Source organism: Castanea sativa, chromosome 4 (assembly GCF_040712315.1).
Source record: "Castanea sativa cultivar Marrone di Chiusa Pesio chromosome 4, ASM4071231v1".
Taxonomy (NCBI): Eukaryota; Viridiplantae; Streptophyta; class Magnoliopsida; order Fagales; family Fagaceae; genus Castanea; species Castanea sativa.
In genome coordinates, this window is record NC_134016.1 from 2,938,631 (window position 1) to 2,958,770 (window position 20,140).

The window sequence follows — 20,140 nt, forward strand, 5'->3', positions numbered from 1 at the left end:
TGTACTTTTTGGTATTATTCATAATTCCCACTATACTATTTTTTGCTACTTTTAGCTTTATCTACAGTACTTTTATAAAAAAGTTTTCAGTTCTAGCTAAATAAGCTGTTCTCAAAGTGTCTGTTTGGCAAAGCTTATTTTTGTTAACTTATTTTACTATTCAGCTTATTTCAACTACTATTTATGGGCATCAATGCACTTTTTAATACTATTTATGGATTCCACTGTATTATTTCAGCTAACTTTACTTCTATCTGCAGTATTTTTAACAAAAATTTTTTAGTTTTAACAAAATAAACAGAATCCAAATTTTTCCCATAAATTTTGGGATCAAATCACATTGCTTATTTAAATTAATCTAGCATTTATAAGGTTGATGTGATATAATTGAATTGTTGCATTATGAAAGTAGTATCAATGGTAAACTGATGTGAAAATTATATAATTCATGTCACAATTTATCAAAATAACAAATTTTGTGAAAATAATATTATGCTCGCAACTTGTGAAAGTAAAAACTTATCCAAAAGATAGTAAAAGAAAAAGGAAAATGCATTGGTAGCATTGCTCATTTAATTAACCCAATCTGTATGTCACATTAAAAAAAAAAAAATCCACAATCTGTAGAAGGGTGTAGATAATAATATAATTATAATAAGTTGATAAAACTAATCTCATTTTGACCTTGTCTCTCTTTTAACAAATCAAAACCTGCCACGTCACCAACATGCTTGAACCCACGTGCTCATGATCTCACCTAACCCAAACAATCAATCCCATGCGTCACAGCCTCAAACCTTTGGCTTTGTATCCCTTTGAAACACAAATCAAAACCTTCTCAACCAAAAAAACCTTTTTCTCTCTTATATTCTAAACTCTAATCCCTCACACACCCTATATTTTCTCTCCCTCTACATGGGTTTCTGACCGTTAATGCTTTAATCAAATATTTTCCCATATTTTCTCTATCTTTCTTCTTGGTGGGTTATCTTTCTCTTTTTGATTTTTTTGCTTGGTTTTCTCATCTGGGTGTTTCTCAAAATGGGGAAAAATCAAGCTTACAAAGCTATGCAGAGAGCCAGGCTGGGCTCTAGCTCTGCTGGGCCTGATGAGGTTGAAGATGGCATGGTTTGTACCCTTTCATACTATTTCTCATTCTTAATTCTAATCCTTTTATGTTAATTTTGGTTTTAAAAATGTTAAATACTTGAATTTCATGCTTGTAGTTGCTTGTATAGTGTTTATTAAATTGATGTCTGGTTCTAATAGTTAAGCTCATGCTTAATGAAATTAACAGTATTGTGTGAAAATTTTTCTGCAAAAGATGTGTCTTTTAGGTTTGTGATTTGAATTGGGATGAGTTAGTTGTTAAGTCTTTGTTAAAATAAATCTATGGTTTTGATTGGTGACCTAGTATTGAGTGAGGTGTGTGAGTATTTCATGCAAAAGATATGTTTTTTCTAAGGTTGTTTTGAATTGTGATGAGTTAATGAGATATCCATGGTTCAATTTTATTTGATAGAAATCAAAATGTTTGTTTGACTTCTTGGATCAATGTTGTCTCTTTTTAAAGATAAATACTTTAGGACTAGGATTTGACTGTTGCAATGACTAGGATTTTCACCTGTATATAATTTTTAAATCTTTATATCATCAAGATGATTTTTTCACTTGTGTATCATATGATTGATTACTCCCTTTAGATTGTAGTTCATTGGTGATGAATATTAGCATAGGTTGATTCTATTTATGAAGTAGCTACCCTACCCTTGTAATGTCTTTTATATAGATGTGTGTGAGTGCACGCACGCGCACTAAATGTAGGGGTGCCTACCGCATCCCTGTTTGCATCTTATTGGCATCTTTCAGTGATCATTATTTAGAGTAACAATGTCCACACCAACAATGATTTTGTTAATTGTCACTACTGAAATAGTGGTCATTCTTCCTCAAGCCTCTAGATTTCTTGAATTGATTGTCACCCTTGTATAACCAAGAAAAGATTTTCTGATGAGCACCACTGAATCCAATCTCTCCATCAAACTAATGCCCCTTTTTGAGGAAGAGCTTCTTGTTAATGCAGAACTATGTCACTTTGTAGGACATTGCCTGAATCTTATAACTTGATTTTTATTGCTCTCTTTTATGATTAAACCATAGTGAGATCTTAAGCAAGGTTTTTTATTTTTTTTTTTTTTTATGTATATTATAAAAATTTGATAAAATAATCCAGTATAATAGTTGCTTGTTGGATGTTTTCTTTTCCTATTCTGTAACTGATGAGGACAGTCGCAGGTGGATGGTTCATTTCATTCACCAGAGTGGCATGCTGCTCGTTTGGCCAGCCTTAAAACTTCTCACACGATCACCTGGGAAGAGTATAAAAAGAAGCAAAAGGTAATCTGTTGGACATAGCTAAACTTTATTGCAAGTTTATGAGAGTTTTCTTCATCTGTTTCCTCAGTACCTTCACGCAATCATCTCCCATAGATGTGTCATAATTGTGTAAATAATCTGATTTCACAAGAATGAGTATTTATAATGGTGAATTTAAGGTTTTTTTTGTGTGGTTTATTTGTGTCAAAGCAGATTTTTTTGTTATATTACACTTTTACTTTCATAAAAGGAATGCAAATGGGTTTTGATATCATATGAGCAAATGAAATGCATGGATATGCATAAGAAAAAAATTCATTTCTTATTTATGTGCAAATATATGCCCAAGAATTTATAAAATAAGTTTATTTAATTATTTGAAACCTTGCTTTCATTAATTTTGATCCAAGTAGTCTTTGACAAGTAAAAAAATTTTGAACAAAGTTTTACATGACTATGGTGGTATGTAGTGGAGCAATTTTCTTTGGAGGAAAATAGAAAAAAAATAAATTATGGGAACTTTTAGGAGGGTGGTGCTTGATGGTTGGCAGGGATCCCTATGGAGTAAGCCTATGTTAGAACATTAGAAATTAATGGTCTAGTTTCTCTGGATTTCTTCGATGAGGTTGTTGATGGCTCAAAAATCCATTTTTGGGGTATTTTTGGTGTGGAGAGGATACTGATTAACAGATTCATGGAATTATTTCAGATAGCCAGGAACAAAGATGCTACTGTGATTGTTTGAGGGGAGACATACAGTGACCCTTCATTTATTTGTGGCATGTAGGATTGGGAAATAGAATTGATGGAGGTATTTTTGGATGCTTCATATGTTGCCAAAGTAAACTTGGAGGGGAAGATAAGCTGATTTGGTGTGTTTTTTTCCCAAAGAGTTGAGGCTTTTGTGTTAACCTTATATATGGCCTTCAGGAAAGATGTTGAATGTAAATTCCTTGGAGGGGTATATGGCAAGCTAGAGCTCCTCCACGAGTGGCATTTTTTGTTTTGACAGCTGCAAAGGACAAGATTCTAACAACAATACTTAATTTGAGGAAATAGGGAATCATAATTGCTGATTGGTTTTGCATGCGTAGGGCTTGTAGTGAGTCGGTGGACCATATGTTCTTACATTTTGAGTTTGCTAGAGAATTATGGTGTTTAGTCCTGAGTTTTTTAGGGGTGATGTGGGTTATGCCAAGGTCTGTGATTGCCTTTATAGCCTATTGTATAGGACACTTTGGAAAGAATATTAGTTTTGAAATTTGGAAGGCCATCTCGTTGTGTTTAGTGTGGAGTATTTGGATATTTAGATGAGTTTCAAAAGTACAAAGATTTAATTAACCCTAATATGCATGTACTATTTAAGGTTTAACCCCACGATACAACACCCCTTGAGAAAGGGCTTCCTGGATAGATTTAGGAACAACCACAGAGGAAATAGAGGTAGTGAAAGCACTGAGATACAGAGACAAGTGTTCATATGACATAAAGCTAGATATTGGGTGAAAAGTATAACTGTGCTTACCTTTGCGAAATGCAATGGACAGAAACAACATCAAAGACAAGTTGAGGATGAGTTGGAGATGAATTTGCAGACATGGAAAGGCTCAGCAGAGGGTGGTTGCTGATGACTCTATACCTGAAAAGGTTTCCCTGAAGTGGTGGTTGGTAGAATAATAGGAAAGGCAAAACAAAAAGGTTATCTATAGGAAAGGAGGGAGGAGAAAAATAGGAAATATACTCAAAGTATGACAGTTAGGAGAACACAGTCACACACTTAATAGATTTGGGACCCAAATTATCTCACTTTGGACCTAAAGCATGAGCATAGCAAACACATCCAAAGATTTTAGGAGTAAATGGAACATGGATGTATCAAGAGATAAGATAACATGAGGTATTTGACCACCCAAAACTGTGGAGGGCATACAGTTTTATTACTTAATAAGGTAACAAGCAGTAAGCACACCACTGCAATATGGTTTTGGAACATTCATTTGGAGCAAAAGTGCACGAGTAACTTTCAACAGATGTCTTAACTTATGCTATGTTAAGCAATTATTTTGTCAAGTACGTGGACTGGATGACTGATGCATTATGCCATGATTATAAAAAGATTGATTCCATGTATGAAACAATTCATGGGCATTATCTGATTAAAGAATGCAATTTGAAACATCAAGCTGAGTCTTTTATTTCCATAAAGAAAATTTGAAAATGGAGTATAACTTTGATATTTCTTTCATAAGATAAGATAAATGACTTGAGAGAAGATTAGTGTAGTACTAATTTGGGTTTTCATACTGTTCCACAGAAAGCTATAAATTTGGGCATCAGTAACTCTCCAATATTATTTGGGATATGACACCAAGTACTATAATTTCTTTTTAACTAACAAGAAGACTTCTATTGACTGCACCCATTGAGTATAATTGTTATTATTTAATTTGATTGAAGTCATTGAAAACAATAAAGGAGAACACAGTGAATTGGGGCCCAATTCTTTTTTTATTTTCCTGATAAAAAAATTATTAGAGAAACATACTCAGAAAACCAAACTTCACCAACAACTTAATCAACAGCCTGCAACTCCATAACCCAAACTTCACAAACAACTTAGTCAGCAACTTGCAACTCCATAACCAGAGCAACTGAATCAAGAAAACAAGAAACCAACATACAGAAACACTGGCTACTGGAATAACAGCATTAAAGCAGAAAGGAAGAGAAGGTCAGCATGGAACCATTCCAGTCAATCATAAGGGATCCAACCTGTAATGACAGATATGAACAACGACAAGGTCAACTGAGAAACAATTGGGCAATGGCAAGGCAACGAGATAAGCACAGGACAACAGTGGTTCTCCCTGAATCGATGTCGGGGTCTTGTGACTAGATCTGTTGCTGTGAACCAGACTCGAGTTTGAGAGTTAGTCCAAGGGTTGGAAGTTCCACAAGAAGTCGATTGTGAGAGCCTTTGCTGATGGTGGGTTTGATTGCAGGGTTTATCTCAGGTCTGATGATGATCAATGCTGATTGATGATGGTCGGCTATGGTTGAATGGGCTGTCTAGGTGGTTGACTATGCACAGTGGCTTTTTCATGGCTTACATTGAGGTCTTTGATACCATGTTAACAATAATGGTATTATTATACTTAGGGTTAAAAAGCTAATTGACTGTAATACACATGTAATAATTATAGGTTGACCTACCATACTGAATTACCCAATGGCATTTACAACTTAAACAATATTACTCATAACAATGTTCAGGCAAACATGGATGATGTGTTATATCCATTAGTATCAATAAGCTGCAATGTGTTGGCTGTGTAAAACCTTGCTGTTGGAGAGTCTTTCTCCAATTAGAATGAAGAATTGTTTTTTGGGGCAACACCAGTAAAGACTCACTACTGTGTTCTTGCTGGAGGTCCAACAAAGAGGGGAAGTACTTATATATATATATATATATATATTATTGGTAAGTTACCCAATCACTTGGTGGATTTTAGTCCATGACCTCACCCTCCACTTGCTCTTACAAGGGGTGGAGGTTCCATTTGAACTAGGGCTCATTGCTAGTATTGGTTTTTCTTATCATGAACATTGCACTTTGCATGCATCCTCTAAATTATATAGAAACTACAAATTCTATGCTAAACTTAAAAATAAAAATCACATTAACTAAAATAAAAAAAATGTTGTGCATAGAAGCATTGAGTTAAAGCCATAAGTTTAAAAGTGGCTCGGGCAGGGTTTAAAAGAAAATATTTCTTCGCAAATTTGTTTACAAGAGTACGAGAAAGAATTTTGTTCCTAAACTGAGGGCATGGATGATGAGATTAATGAAGAGATTGCACTTAAAGTCTATGTGATAGATTATCCAAAATTTGTACATTTGCTATTTTAATTTGGGAGGCTGATTCATTTTTAATTTGGAGCATTTTGTTGCAGAGAACTAAATGATCATTTGAGGGCTGTTGAATGCTTTTTAATCGCAAGGCTGCTTTCCTGAGTACTTGAAAATGATCTATAGTCTGGTTGTAATAGTTAAACTTCCTTGTGTATTGTTTTTTGTTACATACAATGCTCAGTACCTTATCATGTTCATGTATTATTTCACTCTATGCATGCATGCCTCCTATATGCTTGCAAAATTTTCTATTGTTGATTTCTTTATTTATTTTTACTATTCTCACTTATGAAATATGTATGAGATATACTAGGAAGATGAATTGAAAAAGGGGGAAATGGAAGCTGATACAGATAGAATGATGAGAGAGTACAGAGCTCAACTGGATGCTGAAAGGGCACGTAAACTTGCCCAGGGAAAGAACCACTCCAGTAGTAAATCTAGTCACAAAAAAGGTATGTGCAGTAAAGTGTTAAAAAAAAAAAAGAGGTTTTCCCTGTCGTGTTGTCTAGTATGTTTTCTTCTTCCTGAAGGCAATATGTATCTTTGCAGATAAGAAGGACAAAGATTTAAAGAAACGCAGCAGCAGCAGAAAGAGAAAGGTTCCTACAATTTCCTAAATTGTTATTACTCAGATTTGACACTTTGCACATTCTAGAATAGTATCTGCTTACATTACTTGATTATAAGCAAAATTTGATGTTACTTGACCTTCCTCCCATAAAATATGAGCAAATAGGGTGATCATCACCTTTTGTTACCATAGTGAGGGAACCATTTTCAATGTCTAGTGATCATGGCACCCTTTGGACCAGTCATACTGTGAGTCATATACAAAGTGAGCTTCTGAAGCAAGCCTCCCCCTTCCCCCCCTCTCTCTCCTTCAGAAATTTTAAGACTGATACTTTCTTTGTGTTTCCTCAAATCTAATGTAAAGGAATTAGTTTTATAGTCATGCTTGAAAATTTAACTGTAATCTTGCTTGTCCGTTTATAACTTTCTATTATACTGAAGTCTGCTATGACATGCTTTTGGCATATGCATGAGTTCCTCCATTGGAAATTAGATGCATATGCTGTTTCTGGTGGCTGTAAAATTGAAATCCCCCACTTCCCTTTGCTTATCCTGTCTGTTGGAGAGGAAGGGAGCATTTCATTTTACATTGAAGGGAACTGCAGAATTTGTAGTAGGCCAGAGGCAGTGGTGGCTGTATGTATTTTCATTACCCTTTCCTGTTCATTTTTTGGTGCTTTAATGCTCTGTCTCTGGGTTGCTTCCCGTTGCCCAATTCCAAAGGTGTAAACATTTTTGTTTGCTGTTGTCATGCCATCAATATTAATCTTTTATTTATTGGTAAAAAAATAATAGAAACTTATCTGTAGCAATCATACTTCAAAGCTTTATTTTGTGAATTGTGTAGTGCCTTCAATCCCTTGTAAACTTGCATAGAGTTGATGTAAGTTAAAACCAGGATTGAAAATGCTATCAATATTAATATTTTATTTATTGTTACAAAATAGTAAATTTCTTTTTTGGGTTGCAATCATAGTTCAAAAATTTATTTTTTGAATTGTGTAGTGGCTCCAATCCCTTGCAAACTTTGCATGGAGTTGATTATAAGTTAAAACCAGAATTTAATTTTTAAAGTTAGGTGAAGATTTGTTGGAATCCAAAAGTTAACTATTCAAATTTATACACGACCATTTAATACGTGTCATGTCTCCAAATTACTTGATCATAGCCATGCAACTAAATTGTTGCAGTTATTTCTGACTCAATTTCTAAACCCACCCTCATTTGTCCCTGCAGCATTCAAGGAGGAGATCTTCTGAGTCTAGCTCCTCAAGTTCATCTTCAGATTCTTCTAGTAGTGATGAAGAGGATAGAGAATCAAGAAGATCTAAATCCAGGTCTAAGAGAACCAAGAAGGAAAAGAAGCACAGGTCAAGATCCAAGCACTGTAGCAGTGACGATGACAAGGCTGATGGCCCCGTGCCACTTTCAAGATTCTTTGAGAGTGTAAAGAGCTAACATGTTGAAGTTATTATTCTGTACTTATAAAAATTCTCTTGCTACTATAGGAGATGAATTCGTTCTTTCTTAATTAGCTCTTAGCAAATATGGATTGCATCGTTTCTTCCCTTTCTCAACTGTGAGCTCTTTGAGATAATATTTTGTTTGCCATTTCTTTTTCTAAAGTTCAATTTTATGTACTAGTCTGGTAGAATGTATCCTATCGTGTGTAATGAACTGTATTATACGAGTTCATGTAAGAATTTTATAGAACTTTGAGCAGGAAAATTGAAGTCATTACTCATGCAATGATGGTCCCCCCCAGCCCCCCTGAATTATTCAAAATTGGTCATACTTGAACTAGTTGCTTTGTGTCTTTTCGGATCCGGTTTTATGGACAATTCATGAACAGCCTCAAACCATCCATTATCAATGCATTTTCCAGATGCTGTGATTGATAACATCACTCCAATTTTAGCATAAAACTGTAGTCTTTAGTTGCTGCTAATAAATTTTCACAGGAGTTGGTGCGGGAGCTTATCCAGTTATATTTAAAGGTATGGTTGTACATTTTGCACACAAGATATATTGACTCTTGATTGGGATTTATAATCTTATTTGTTCAAGAATTGTGCCAAACCTCCACCCATGCGCTATATCTAGTAGTAATATATATTTTAATTATAAGCAAATGAAAGTTCCCACTCGAAAAAGAAAAGAAGGGAAGCATTGGAAGTGAAGGTGTGCTGAGGATGAGCATCAAAGAGAAGGTTATGGTACAATTTTACTTAAAAAGCATCTACTATTGAACAATTCTTCTAGGATCATATTATTTGTCACAACTTGTTGAAGTAGTCAATTATGAGTTGAGAACAATTACTTTTATATTGACTTTTTGCTCATAGTTAACCATACTAGAGTTGTAGAAATTTTTTTACAAAATTTGCTTGCCTAGACTTCCACGCTACCAAAATATACACAGCTTTCCAAGACAAATGTACGTTTGTTCAATCACGGGTGCCATACCCCTTGAACATGACAATTACTAATGGCTTTATCTCCTGGAAAATTTGAGTACAAAGACCACAATTCTTCATATAAAATTCATTGATCAGGCCATTACTGGAACGGTTTCTACTAATTTATTCCAAAATATAAACCAAGAATCAAACCACGATCAGAATTTGTGGAAGAAAGAGTACAAAGGATCAGAAATTGTTTTTTTAATTTGTTTTCTACTCTCAAATCTGAAACTACAAATTTGCACGTACTTATGAGAGAGAGAGAGAGAGAGATCTGTTCATCAGATGTTGGCTTAAATAAAAATAAAAATAAAAATAAATAGAAAAAATAACAGCAAAACAGCCGATACAAACACCATTACACTAGTTCCAGTCCCTTAATTCTGCCCATAAACCAATCAATTCCAGATCCACCCAGTTTGGAATGGAGCATATATATACATGAAGAGATCAATCAGCGAGGGTATAAAGCAGAGAGACAACACTGATCAAATAAAGCACAGCTTGTTAGTGCAGATACTCGGGGTTAAATGCAAGGGCCTCTCGATAGATCAGCTCCTTCATTTGTTCCTCAGTCAGTGCGTGCTGCTCAAAATCAAAGCTGAAGGGAGTCATGCACACAGGCTCATCACTGATGTCATGCAGAGATGTTAGGTAGGGGTGAGCCAACGCGTTTTCAACTGTTCCAAGTGGAAAATCACATGTCAGAGTTTTCAATATTGTTACAGAAATAACCACAAAAAATTATGAATTACGTGACTTCACTATTAATCATTAGAAAAGTAATATATCAGAAGCCAAAAAAAAAAAAAAAAACATGAATTGACTTCCAAATTTAAAACTATATGTGGCCTGATGAAAATGCAATTCTGTAATGTTCATGGACACAATGGATGAGGTTCTTGTGCAATAATTATTTTATGCATTCCTCCACCTCATAGAGTGTGGACTCCTGCTGTGAAGGAGAGGATGCATATATTTGATGCATTAGACACCTCGGTTTTCAGGGAAAATTTATGTGAAAATCTTTTTTAAGACAAAAATAATGGCTAAAGAACAAGTTATCTATATATATGAATTATAGAGTTTAGGTAGTCAATCTAGCATTTTGAATGGCAAGATTACACCACTAAGGTTGTACAAAATCACCATGGTTGAGCTTGGATTCAGAAATTGAACCTATGACTTAATTTCTCTTTTTTTTTTTTTGATAGATAACAAACAATTTTATTAATAAAAAAAATAGCCAACCCAAGTACATTGGGGATGTACTGTGGGGGCAAAAATGAAGAACCAAAATTACAATGTTTAAGCAAAACAAGAAGGGAAAAACAAGAAAAATGCAACAAAGCCATACTCCAATCAAGGAGAGTATGTAAGAAAAATAACTTAATCTCTAGCAATGACCGTTCACATCCCTCAAAGCATCTAGCATTCCTTTCACTCCAAATACACCACATCAAACAATGCAGCACAAGTCTCCAAAAATCAATATTGCAATATCGCCTGAATTTACCTTGCCAAGACTCAAACAACTCAATCACCTTAAAAGGCATAACCCATTGAAGTCCAAACAAACACAACACCAAGGACCACATCTCAAAAGCTATAGGGCAATAAAGAAGAAGATGATCTAGCGACTCCCCACACCTCTTACACACGTAACACCAATCAAGAACAATAATATGCCTTTTGTGAAGGTTATCAGTTGTAAGAATCTTACCTAAAGAAGCTGACCATGAAAAGAAAGCCACCCTTGGAGGAACCTTTGATTGCCACACCAACCTCCATGGGAAAGAGCAAGTAGGAGTGTAGAAAGAAAGATAAAAACCTCTAACCTCAAAACCTCTACTCCTTGCAAGCTTCCAACAAGATTTTTAAAGGGAAAAAAAGGAGTTTTCTCAAGTGAGGGGTTATAATAAGAGGTCTTGATGTCGCAAATTACTTCTGATATGCCCTTAGTGAGTCAGGCATCTAATGTCTCCTAGTGTTACCTACCACAGTATTAAGGAACATAGGCAGTAAATGGAAATGGAAGTGGGCATTCCTGAGAAAATAAGTCCTTAGAGATGCTGAAAATAGACATACATGCTGTCCAGACATGTTTTTTACATGCACCTTTCACCCACTATCATCATATGCCTTAATTCTTCTAATATCAGCACCATTGGTCTAAAGGTAGATATCCTATATATATGCACTTAGTGCACAACACATCAATAAGCTCAGTGTTAGTTCTGGTTTTTTGTTCTCATATAAAGTATAAGGGTTCACCTCCCCCTAAAGAGAAGAAGGCTAGTACCTTGATTCTTTCCAAACTGGAAGATATATAAAATTGAGACTGCAGCTAATATATCAAATATGCAATACATGTTTGTCTACATTGTAGCACTTTCACATGTAACAATAATATTGCCACTTCGAAATATTAAACAAAAAATTAGGCAAAAAGCTAAAGAACACCCTACCCAAGACCAAGTATGAGGGTAGGTCAATCCAATCCATAAATTTAAACAAATGTCGTATATCAAATGCACAAAAGAATGGCATACTAAAGGAATATGTCAAAAAATTCAAATTTTTTTTCAATATATTGACTAAATCCATGAACATCTGTAGTAGCACACACGCACACAAGATACGTGACAAAAACAAGTTATGCCAGACCAAAAATGTGTCTAAACACTGAAACAGATCCATTTATATATAAAACTGTGACACGTGGTATAAATTATACAATTAAACTACTACTGTACTGCAAAGCTTAGTTGAGAGTAGGGCTTAGATGATACGAGTTGATACTTGTATTGTTATGCACAGAACAGTAAGAAGCATAAACTCACCAGTAATCCTCTGTCTGGGATCAAATGTTAACATCTTTTCAACAAGATCAATGGCTGCAGGATGGACATGTGGAAACTTTTCAGTTAAGGACTGCCGACGGTAAAGAGGAAGTTGCCGAATGTATCTTTTAGCATTTTCATTCAAGAATCCCAAGTCAGCTTCTGTTGGGGTGCCAATAAGCTGCAAGATTTTATTTGAATAAAATAAAAAACTTTTTCTTCGATAAAAACCAACGAGTACAACAGCATTACAAGGATTACAATTTTAAAATTGAGTATCCACATATTTTAAAACAGCAAAGGAAAATGTCCTACCACTATCACTCAATTATAAAAATATCTTTAAAAGATTGTTTGATCTTATGGGTTGGCTGTTCCAACTTCATCATTCTACTATTTCACTCTTGCCAAATTTTCCACAAGATGAAGAAAGGTACCACATTCCAAGCTTTAGAATTTCCATGCTTCTGAAAATTTCCTATCCAAAAGCTTAACATTTGTGCCACTGTTCTTGGCATTAACCATGAAACTGTATATAGAGCCCACTCAAAAGATCAAATATCCCTAGTTACCACTACCATGCAATGCAGTAGAAGATGTTCCATTCATTCCCCGCTATTCTTGGGCATGCAGCACCATTCAACAGTCAACATGTTACATTTCCTAGGATCTTCCACAGTTAAAATTTTGTCTAAGGCTGTGCCCATGCAATGGGGTACCATTGCATCCCAGATACTCCTCCAAGGAAAGCGAACCCCTATAGCACCCCTCAGAGCTTCATGGTAAGACCAAACTCCAAATGTTTCAGCCTTGAAAGGTTTTCACATTATTTGAACCTCCTCTAATCTATTAAGGAGATCAAATTATAACAAATCCAAGAAAATCTCCACCCTCCAATTCCCAATCCTGAGGTAACCAGGTAAATTGAGTATTCTATACACGTTAATCACTCAAATACGAGGCAGCTGAGGCATTCTTACCAGTTCCAATCCAAAATAATTCAAGAAAATCATTTTTTAGACAGTTTTCCACACCACAGATCATGCCGTAATCAATTTCATAGGCTGTCTCCCTCAAGAGAATTTTACAAAACGTGAAAGAGTATCCCACCCTTCTAAATGCCTTTTGAAAGACTAACTCCATATAATCTCTAACCACCCTCTCTACTACCCCCCCCACCCTCCTCCCTCCCCCCTCCCAACAAAGGCTTCACCGTATTTGAGAGAGAGAGTACACTGCCAAAGTTGCCGTCTTAGCATGGACAAACTGTTATAACTTTTTTTTTGATAAGTAATAAAGATATATATTCAAGAACACTACCTTATGCAGAAAACATAAGGCAGAGAGAAAAGTACAAAGGGAAAGAAAAAGAAAAAAGAAAAAAGAAAAAAGAAAGGAAAATATACTAATTACACATGAGAGAGCTAAGGAACATAGGGAGAGAGTCACTAGAGGTGAGTCCCCAAGCCCTAGACCAGTCAAACAGTGAGCCACTAAAAGTAGCCAATAGTTGGTCATCCGAACTTTCTATGTCCTCAAATGTCCTCCTATTTCTCTCCCTCCAAAGACACCACATCAAGCATAATAGAACTAAATTCCAAATGCTAGACACATGCTTTCCAGGCCAATTCCACCAGCCAAATAGAGTATCCGCAACCGATCTTGGCAAATAGAGTATCTGCAGCCAAATGCTAGACACATGCTTTCCAGACACATGGTTTTTATAACTTGCTAAATAAAAACCATTAAAACTGTTTTAACCCTAAAATAAATAACTAGACCTTTAAAACCACATGACTTTTACTTCAATTGGAGGCCACACATGGGCCCCATAAAATAAGTCTTGAATAGACAAACTTGTGAAGTAGTAATAAAGTAATCTTCCAATGAACTTGATTAAAAAAAAATAATAATTCCGGGGCTGGATCATTCCTCTCTAGTCTGCATAACCATAAACCTAAGAGGATTAAAAGTGCTTAGCTTATGGATCCCTAACCCTTCTCCCATCAAAGGAGATTGAAGATTTATAGTGATAAATCGGACTGATGCATTGACGTTTTTTTGATTTGCAAGAGCATGAATATTGATTTTTTTTTTTTATTTTTAAATGGTCCACTTAAAATGTAAGAATCTCATTCATGATTACATGTACTTGAGATGGTATGCAGTTCAATAAAGGTGAGGTGGAAGAATGCCATTTAAATAAAACTGTTCAATTTCTTGAGATCAAATCTCTCCTCCTCCACTCTTTGTTTGATTGGTGTTCTGTTTTTTCTTCTTTTTCTTGTTCTAATTTTTTTGCTATGCTTGATCATTGTAATTTACAATCTTGATGTACTCTTTTCCATGTACACTCTCAGTGTACCTGGGTCTTTTTGATTAATGATATTTCGTTATTTATCCAAAAAAAAAAAAAAAAACTGTTCAATGACCCTAAAAGTACAACCTCAATGTCACCTGATTATGTAAAAAGCTCCAGATTAAGCAAAAAGCATAAAATTTATAAAGTCTTTTAAGTAGATGGAATAAAGAGAATATGCAGGAAAAAGCAATAAATATAAGAGAACTTGTAATTGGAAGATCCTGCTTTTCCAGAAACTAACAATATAACAATAGAAAGATGGAAGATAAGATTACCTCCATAAGCAAACGTAGCTGGTGCACATGATCTCTTCCAGGAAACAGAGGTTTCCTATCCATCAATTCCATGAATATACAACCAACTGACCACACATCAATAGCTGCAGTGTAATCTGAAGAGTTCAATAAAAGCTCTGGTGCACGGTACCATCTTGTAACAACATATTCCGTCATGAAATCAGTTTCAGAGGTGACACGAGCTAGTCCAAAATCACATATTTTCAAGTCACAATTAGCATTTAAAAGAAGATTGCTGGGCTTTAAGTCCCTGTGCAGAACATTAGCAGAATGTATGTATTTCAATCCACGAAGGATCTGATAAAGGAAATACTGCATAAAACATTTAAAAAGCATTAGTTATTTTAATCTGAGGCTGACAGATACAGTGACTTCTAAACATTTACAGTTGAACAAGTCAAAGCCATAATTGGGGATTTGGGGGGGGGGGGGGAGAGAGAACCAGGTACAGGTCATCACATAGCCAAGAAACATCGCAAGGAGACATATGGCTCCACAGCATTCTAAACAACCATCTCTATAAGGATAACACCTAACTAAAACATGTGCTACAAATCTCCAAGCTACCTTGATTGCTTTAGTACCATTTGGATCCAATCATACAAAGGAAGTTGTTGTACAAATTTTTCAAACCCAATTCAAGATGAAAAGTTTTAACCCCTACAATGCTTGTTCTTGTACAAGGCATTTTCCAACAAAGTTCTGGTATTGATGTTCTCCAGGTAACAATTTCTATATAGCTTAACTAAGATGTCAAGAAATGATTTAAAAGTGAACATTCGGGTCCCCATAGGCCATGCTTTGATTCTTTAAAGTTTTCACCAGCAAGCTGAACAGATTCAGTGATAAACAACTTCAAGAAGGTTATAAATGATAGTGCCACTTTGGTTTTGCATTCATCAGATTTTCAGTTCGTGTGCAAGGATGTCACATTTAATAAAGGAAAATGACAGCCCCACAATGGAAAAATATCATTCAATTTTTAACTGAACAGGTAAAAGAAATGCAGGCGAACTTGATGTAGACATTAAGGGAAGTAAGAAAAGACATGGTGCCTCTCATTTGGCTTGAAGCATGACCCCGGATGAGCAAATTAAGAAACCAATTTAATGCAGTTAATACTAGACTGCTGTGCTGTCAAACTTTGTCCAGTTGATAGTTTTTTGCCTTTTGTATAGTTGTTGATTCTAATAAGGGCTGTCAGAAGTCAAAGACTCAAATCATATGAGGTCTTTGCTGATGCAACAAACTGGTGCTATCATAAAGGGAAACAAAATATAGCGAAATTCTTAGAATTGAACCTGACAATGCTCCTCTGACAAAGCTTGATTGGAACGAATAATTTGGTGCAGGTCAGTGTCCATTAGCTCATATGCAATATAAACATCATTAAATGCCTCCCTCTGTGGTGGTGGTATTATATCTCTGATTGCAACAACCTGCATAACAAATGAAAGCAATATTAATTGAATGGGAATACGCTAATTATTGCTAAACAGGATGCCCACCACAAAAAGAATAAATAAACATAGGGTTAGAGGAGATTCTTATACCAATGAAAAGAATAAATAACACAACCAAAACAACAGCTAAACAGCATGCCTACCACAAGATCATAAACTTGTGATGATTTATATGTAGGAAAGAAAAGTAAACATTTTTTTATTGGTAACTTACACATGAATCCAATGGGTCTCATCCTCCATCCTATCTCATAGGAGAGATGTAATCTGATCTAGAGCTCATTGAAATAGGTAAGACAAAAATATATAATGGACCTCATATTATACTATGGCCAAAAAGAAAAAGATTAGGATATGCTATCTAATAATTGCTACTATCTTACAACCAAATAAAAGTACCCAAAGTACACCTAAAGAATTATAAAATTATATTTTGTATGCAACACTCATCCTAAATTGGTAAAGATCATACTTAATTTAGTAGCCAGCTGTTTGTATAAGCGTAGGAACATAAAATGGTGTACATGATGCAGATAGTAAAGAGGACTTTGAGGAAAAACAAGATTAAAAACAAAAATATTCAAGAAGTGTGGTCAAATTGTGATGCAGGGCCTCCTTGCCACCTTTCATAAGCTACTTTAGTTATTATTATTATTTTTTATAAGTCTTAGCATAAAGTTTCTTTACTTTAGCTGGTACAATTACATTTCTTTCTAAGGGCAATTTGGTAACATCTGGATTTTCTGAAATGGACTGTCCTTCGCTGTACCCACGGTCCATGAGTCTTATTTTGTATCTTGAGTCAAATTCTTATTGGTTTAAAAATTCTTAACTATTGTTTTCTTTGTTATTTTGATAAGTCTAAAGTAGTTTATTTAGTGTCCTAGTCCTTAAAGGATTTAGCAATAGCCTAAAATGGTTCAAAGGCTTTATTGTAGTCAATAACATTGATAGCAAGATTAATTTTATTAAAATTCCAGCATATTGTTTCAAACTTCATGTGATTATCTTCTTTTACTTTTTTTTTTTTATAAGTAGCGGAAGATATATAATAGAGAAGAACACAACCCTGTACTTAAGCGCAATTGCTTAGGAAAACCTAAATGTGATTACCTAGCATTTATCTTTATTTATTCTCATCGTCAGTGTTTAGGCTAGTGGTTGGAGGCTTGGGATGAGCTATAGACTAAGATATTCTAGGTTTGACCTCTCTATTCCAAAAAAACCGTAAGAGTTCACCTGGATTACTTGATACATGGTTTTGGCAAGCAGGATCGTGTATCCGTGGTTTACTCCCCTGTGGTGGGTCCTAAGAGCCCTGCCTCGGTGAAGTTCCACATCATCAAAAAACAACTTTCTTTATTTCTCGTTTTATTTTCTGTTGTAGTACTAAACAGCCATCAAACATATTAAAGATCTAACCTTTTCATTACCTAAACCCTTAAACATCAAACCTTATTCAAGGACCCTTCAAGATCATATCAAGAAATCTAATTCAGTGCTGAATTGCCAAAGATAAGTGTAATCATTGCATTATTGCATTGGTCAGGTATTTGTATAATTGTAGCAACTTAAAATGGTGTACAGTTAAGAAAATTAAGAATGAGATCTATTCAGCTAAGCAAAGATTGGGAACTACACCACAATGATCACAAGCTTACTAAAATGCCAGACGCCATAATACGCAATGCTAATCAGTTATTATTGGTCACTAAAACCCACTAATCCGTTATTTTCTCCATGGAAGCCATTGTGGAAACTGAAAGTGCCTACAGAGGTTAGTTTCATTTGGACTGCAGTGTTGGGGTAAATTTTGACTGTTGATAATTTCCGGAGGCGGCAAGTGGTTGTGGTGGATTGGCGGTGTATGCGTAAGCAGAATGGGGAGCCTATTGATTACTTACTCATACATGGCCCTATAGCTCAAGAGTAATGGAATAGGGTGTGCTCATTATTTGGGCCCATTGGGTCATGCCACTTGGTGTTGTGAAGCTTTTAGCTAGTTGGCCAGGCAAGTTCAATAGACACAGAACTACGGTGATTTGGAGTATGATCCCTTATTGCCTAATGTGGGGTATTTGAGAAGAAATGAATGCACATACTTTTGAAGGGAATGAAAGATCGATTCATGATTTGAAGCTCTTGTTCTTTAAGACTTCATTTGAGTGGGCAACTGATTCTTGAGTACCTACTTTTGCTTCTTTGCATGATTTATACCTTCTCTTTTCATTGTCTTTTCTCACCTATTTTTCAATGAAGTTATTTACTTATCAAATTTTTTTTTTTAAATCTGAATTAGTTTCGGCTTAATTTAAAGACTGCTTTCTATTATCATTCATTTCCTAAAACACTAGAAGAGATCAAGAAAATACAAAAGACTGAACTTTTTAGCAAAATCGACACTTATTTTGAATTTATACCTGAAAAAGGCGATATTAACATAATTTCAATGCATAACTAAATTCCTCATTTAACAACTTGAATTAAATAAGCAACACAACAAAACACATTTACGTACACTATTATTCCTAATTCACTGTTTTTCCAGTTTTTGCTAAGTGACATAAAGCAATCAAATTTCTATTAAAAACGAAATAATTACTAACTACTGAACCAATTAAGCAATAAATTGAAAAAATTTGTCAATTCTCATTCACCATTACCATTAATTAAATACACTTCATAACACACTATTATACCTAATCAGCTGTTTTTTCCAGTTTTAGCTAAGTAATCAATAATCACTAAACCAAATTAAGCATTAAATCGAAGCAAAATTAAAAGAGAGAGAGAGAGAGAAAGAGTTTTACATTTTCATGATCCATATGACGAAGCAGCTTGATCTCACGAAGAGTCCTCTTCGCATCGATCTTGTTATCGAACGCATTCGCAATCTTCTTCAACGCCACGTGCTCATTCGTCTCCGAATTCAAAGCCGAGCTGAACCAAAAATTCTCCGATTCAGAAAAAAACAAAAAAAACGAAATTGAAGAAATCAAACAAAGAGAGAGAAATAGAGACCAAACGATGCCGTAGGCGCCTTTGCCGATCGGCAGAATGGGAGGCTTATACTTAGCGGTGACTTCGAAGATGTTGCCGAAGATATTGTACTGAATAAACCTCCCTCCGTGACTCAACGTCGCCGATATGTTCTCCGTCGTAGTCGCCGTCGCCGACATCGGCATCATCGAGTTCTGAGACTCCGGCTGAGCCTCCGTCATCACGGCGTCTCCTCCGCCAGGATGACCTGGCACACCACCGCCACCGTCCACTGCTCCTCCGCCGTCCATTTTTTCTGATCTGATTGATTTCGATAATGATTGTCGTTTTTCTTTTGTTTTTTTTCTCTGTCTTTCAAAAGCTCTTCTTTCTTTCTACTCGTAAATTTGTTGTAAAGTAACAAAAAACAAAACCAATATAAAGTATAAAAGAAAATGAAATGAAATGAAATGATTGTTGTTGTTGTTGTGTTTGTGTATGTATTTGTGTGTGAGTGAATGTATGGTATGTTTTCTCCTTTTTGGGTTGGTTAATTTTGTTGATATATATGAGTGCGAATGCAATGTGTGACGTGTATATATATATATATATTTTGGATTTTTTATTTAAATACTAAAAAAAAACTAATTTTATCTAACTAATATATTTTATCTATCAAATTCTGTTTTTTTCTTCAAAAAAAAAAAAAAAAAAAATCAAATTCTGTTTTTACAACAACTGTGAGTTTGTTTTTGTTTTTTACTTTTTTTTTGTTTGTTGTTTTCTGATTGATTTAACTTAATTCTGTTTCCAATATTCAAAGCAAAAATTATTTTTGTTGTTTTTATAATAATAAAAAATTGGGTTTGGAGA

General features: G+C 35.0%; 2 protein-coding genes across 2 annotated transcripts; one reads left to right on the top strand and one right to left on the bottom strand.

Annotated features, from left to right (window-relative positions):
• Positions 1-796: 796 nt before the first annotated feature.
• On the top strand, positions 797-8,611 carry LOC142631580 (uncharacterized). Its single transcript, XM_075805779.1, has 5 exons — positions 797-1,128; positions 2,296-2,397; positions 6,603-6,744; positions 6,842-6,891; positions 8,099-8,611. The coding sequence occupies exons 1-5, from the start codon at positions 1,042-1,044 to the stop codon at positions 8,318-8,320; spliced, it is 603 nt and encodes a 200-aa protein (XP_075661894.1). The 5' UTR covers positions 797-1,041; the 3' UTR covers positions 8,321-8,611.
• An 895-nt stretch (positions 8,612-9,506) lies between these two features.
• Positions 9,507-19,796, bottom strand: LOC142631304 (mitogen-activated protein kinase homolog MMK1). Its single transcript, XM_075805448.1, has 6 exons — positions 19,310-19,796; positions 19,099-19,228; positions 16,127-16,264; positions 14,805-15,137; positions 12,168-12,348; positions 9,507-10,004 (listed from the first exon to the last, which is right to left on the bottom strand). Exons 1-6 carry the CDS (start codon positions 19,576-19,578, stop codon positions 9,832-9,834), a joined length of 1,224 nt encoding a protein of 407 aa, XP_075661563.1. The 5' UTR covers positions 19,579-19,796; the 3' UTR covers positions 9,507-9,831.
• Between the last annotated feature and the right edge of the window lie 344 nt (positions 19,797-20,140).

What these genes read in the sequence shown, in the direction of transcription:
- LOC142631580 (XM_075805779.1), top strand. Translation starts at nt 1,042, where the DNA reads ATGGGGAAAAATCAAGCTTACAAAGCTATGCAGAGAGCCAGGCTGGGC. An exon ending in ATGAGGTTGAAGATGGCATG is followed by an intron (nt 1,129 to 2,295) that starts GTTTGTACCCTT and finishes GGACAGTCGCAG; the next exon opens with GTGGATGGTTCATTTCATTC. An exon ending in GCAGCAGCAGAAAGAGAAAG is followed by an intron (nt 6,892 to 8,098) that starts GTTCCTACAATT and finishes TTGTCCCTGCAG; the next exon opens with CATTCAAGGAGGAGATCTTC.
- LOC142631304 (XM_075805448.1), bottom strand. Translation starts at nt 19,578, where the DNA reads ATGGACGGCGGAGGAGCAGTGGACGGTGGCGGTGGTGTGCCAGGTCAT. An exon ending in TGTCAGAGGAGCATTGTCAG is followed by an intron (nt 15,138 to 16,126) that starts GTTCAATTCTAA and finishes TGTTTTATGCAG; the next exon opens with TATTTCCTTTATCAGATCCT. An exon ending in TCCCAGACAGAGGATTACTG is followed by an intron (nt 10,005 to 12,167) that starts GTGAGTTTATGC and finishes CACTTGGAACAG; the next exon opens with TTGAAAACGCGTTGGCTCAC.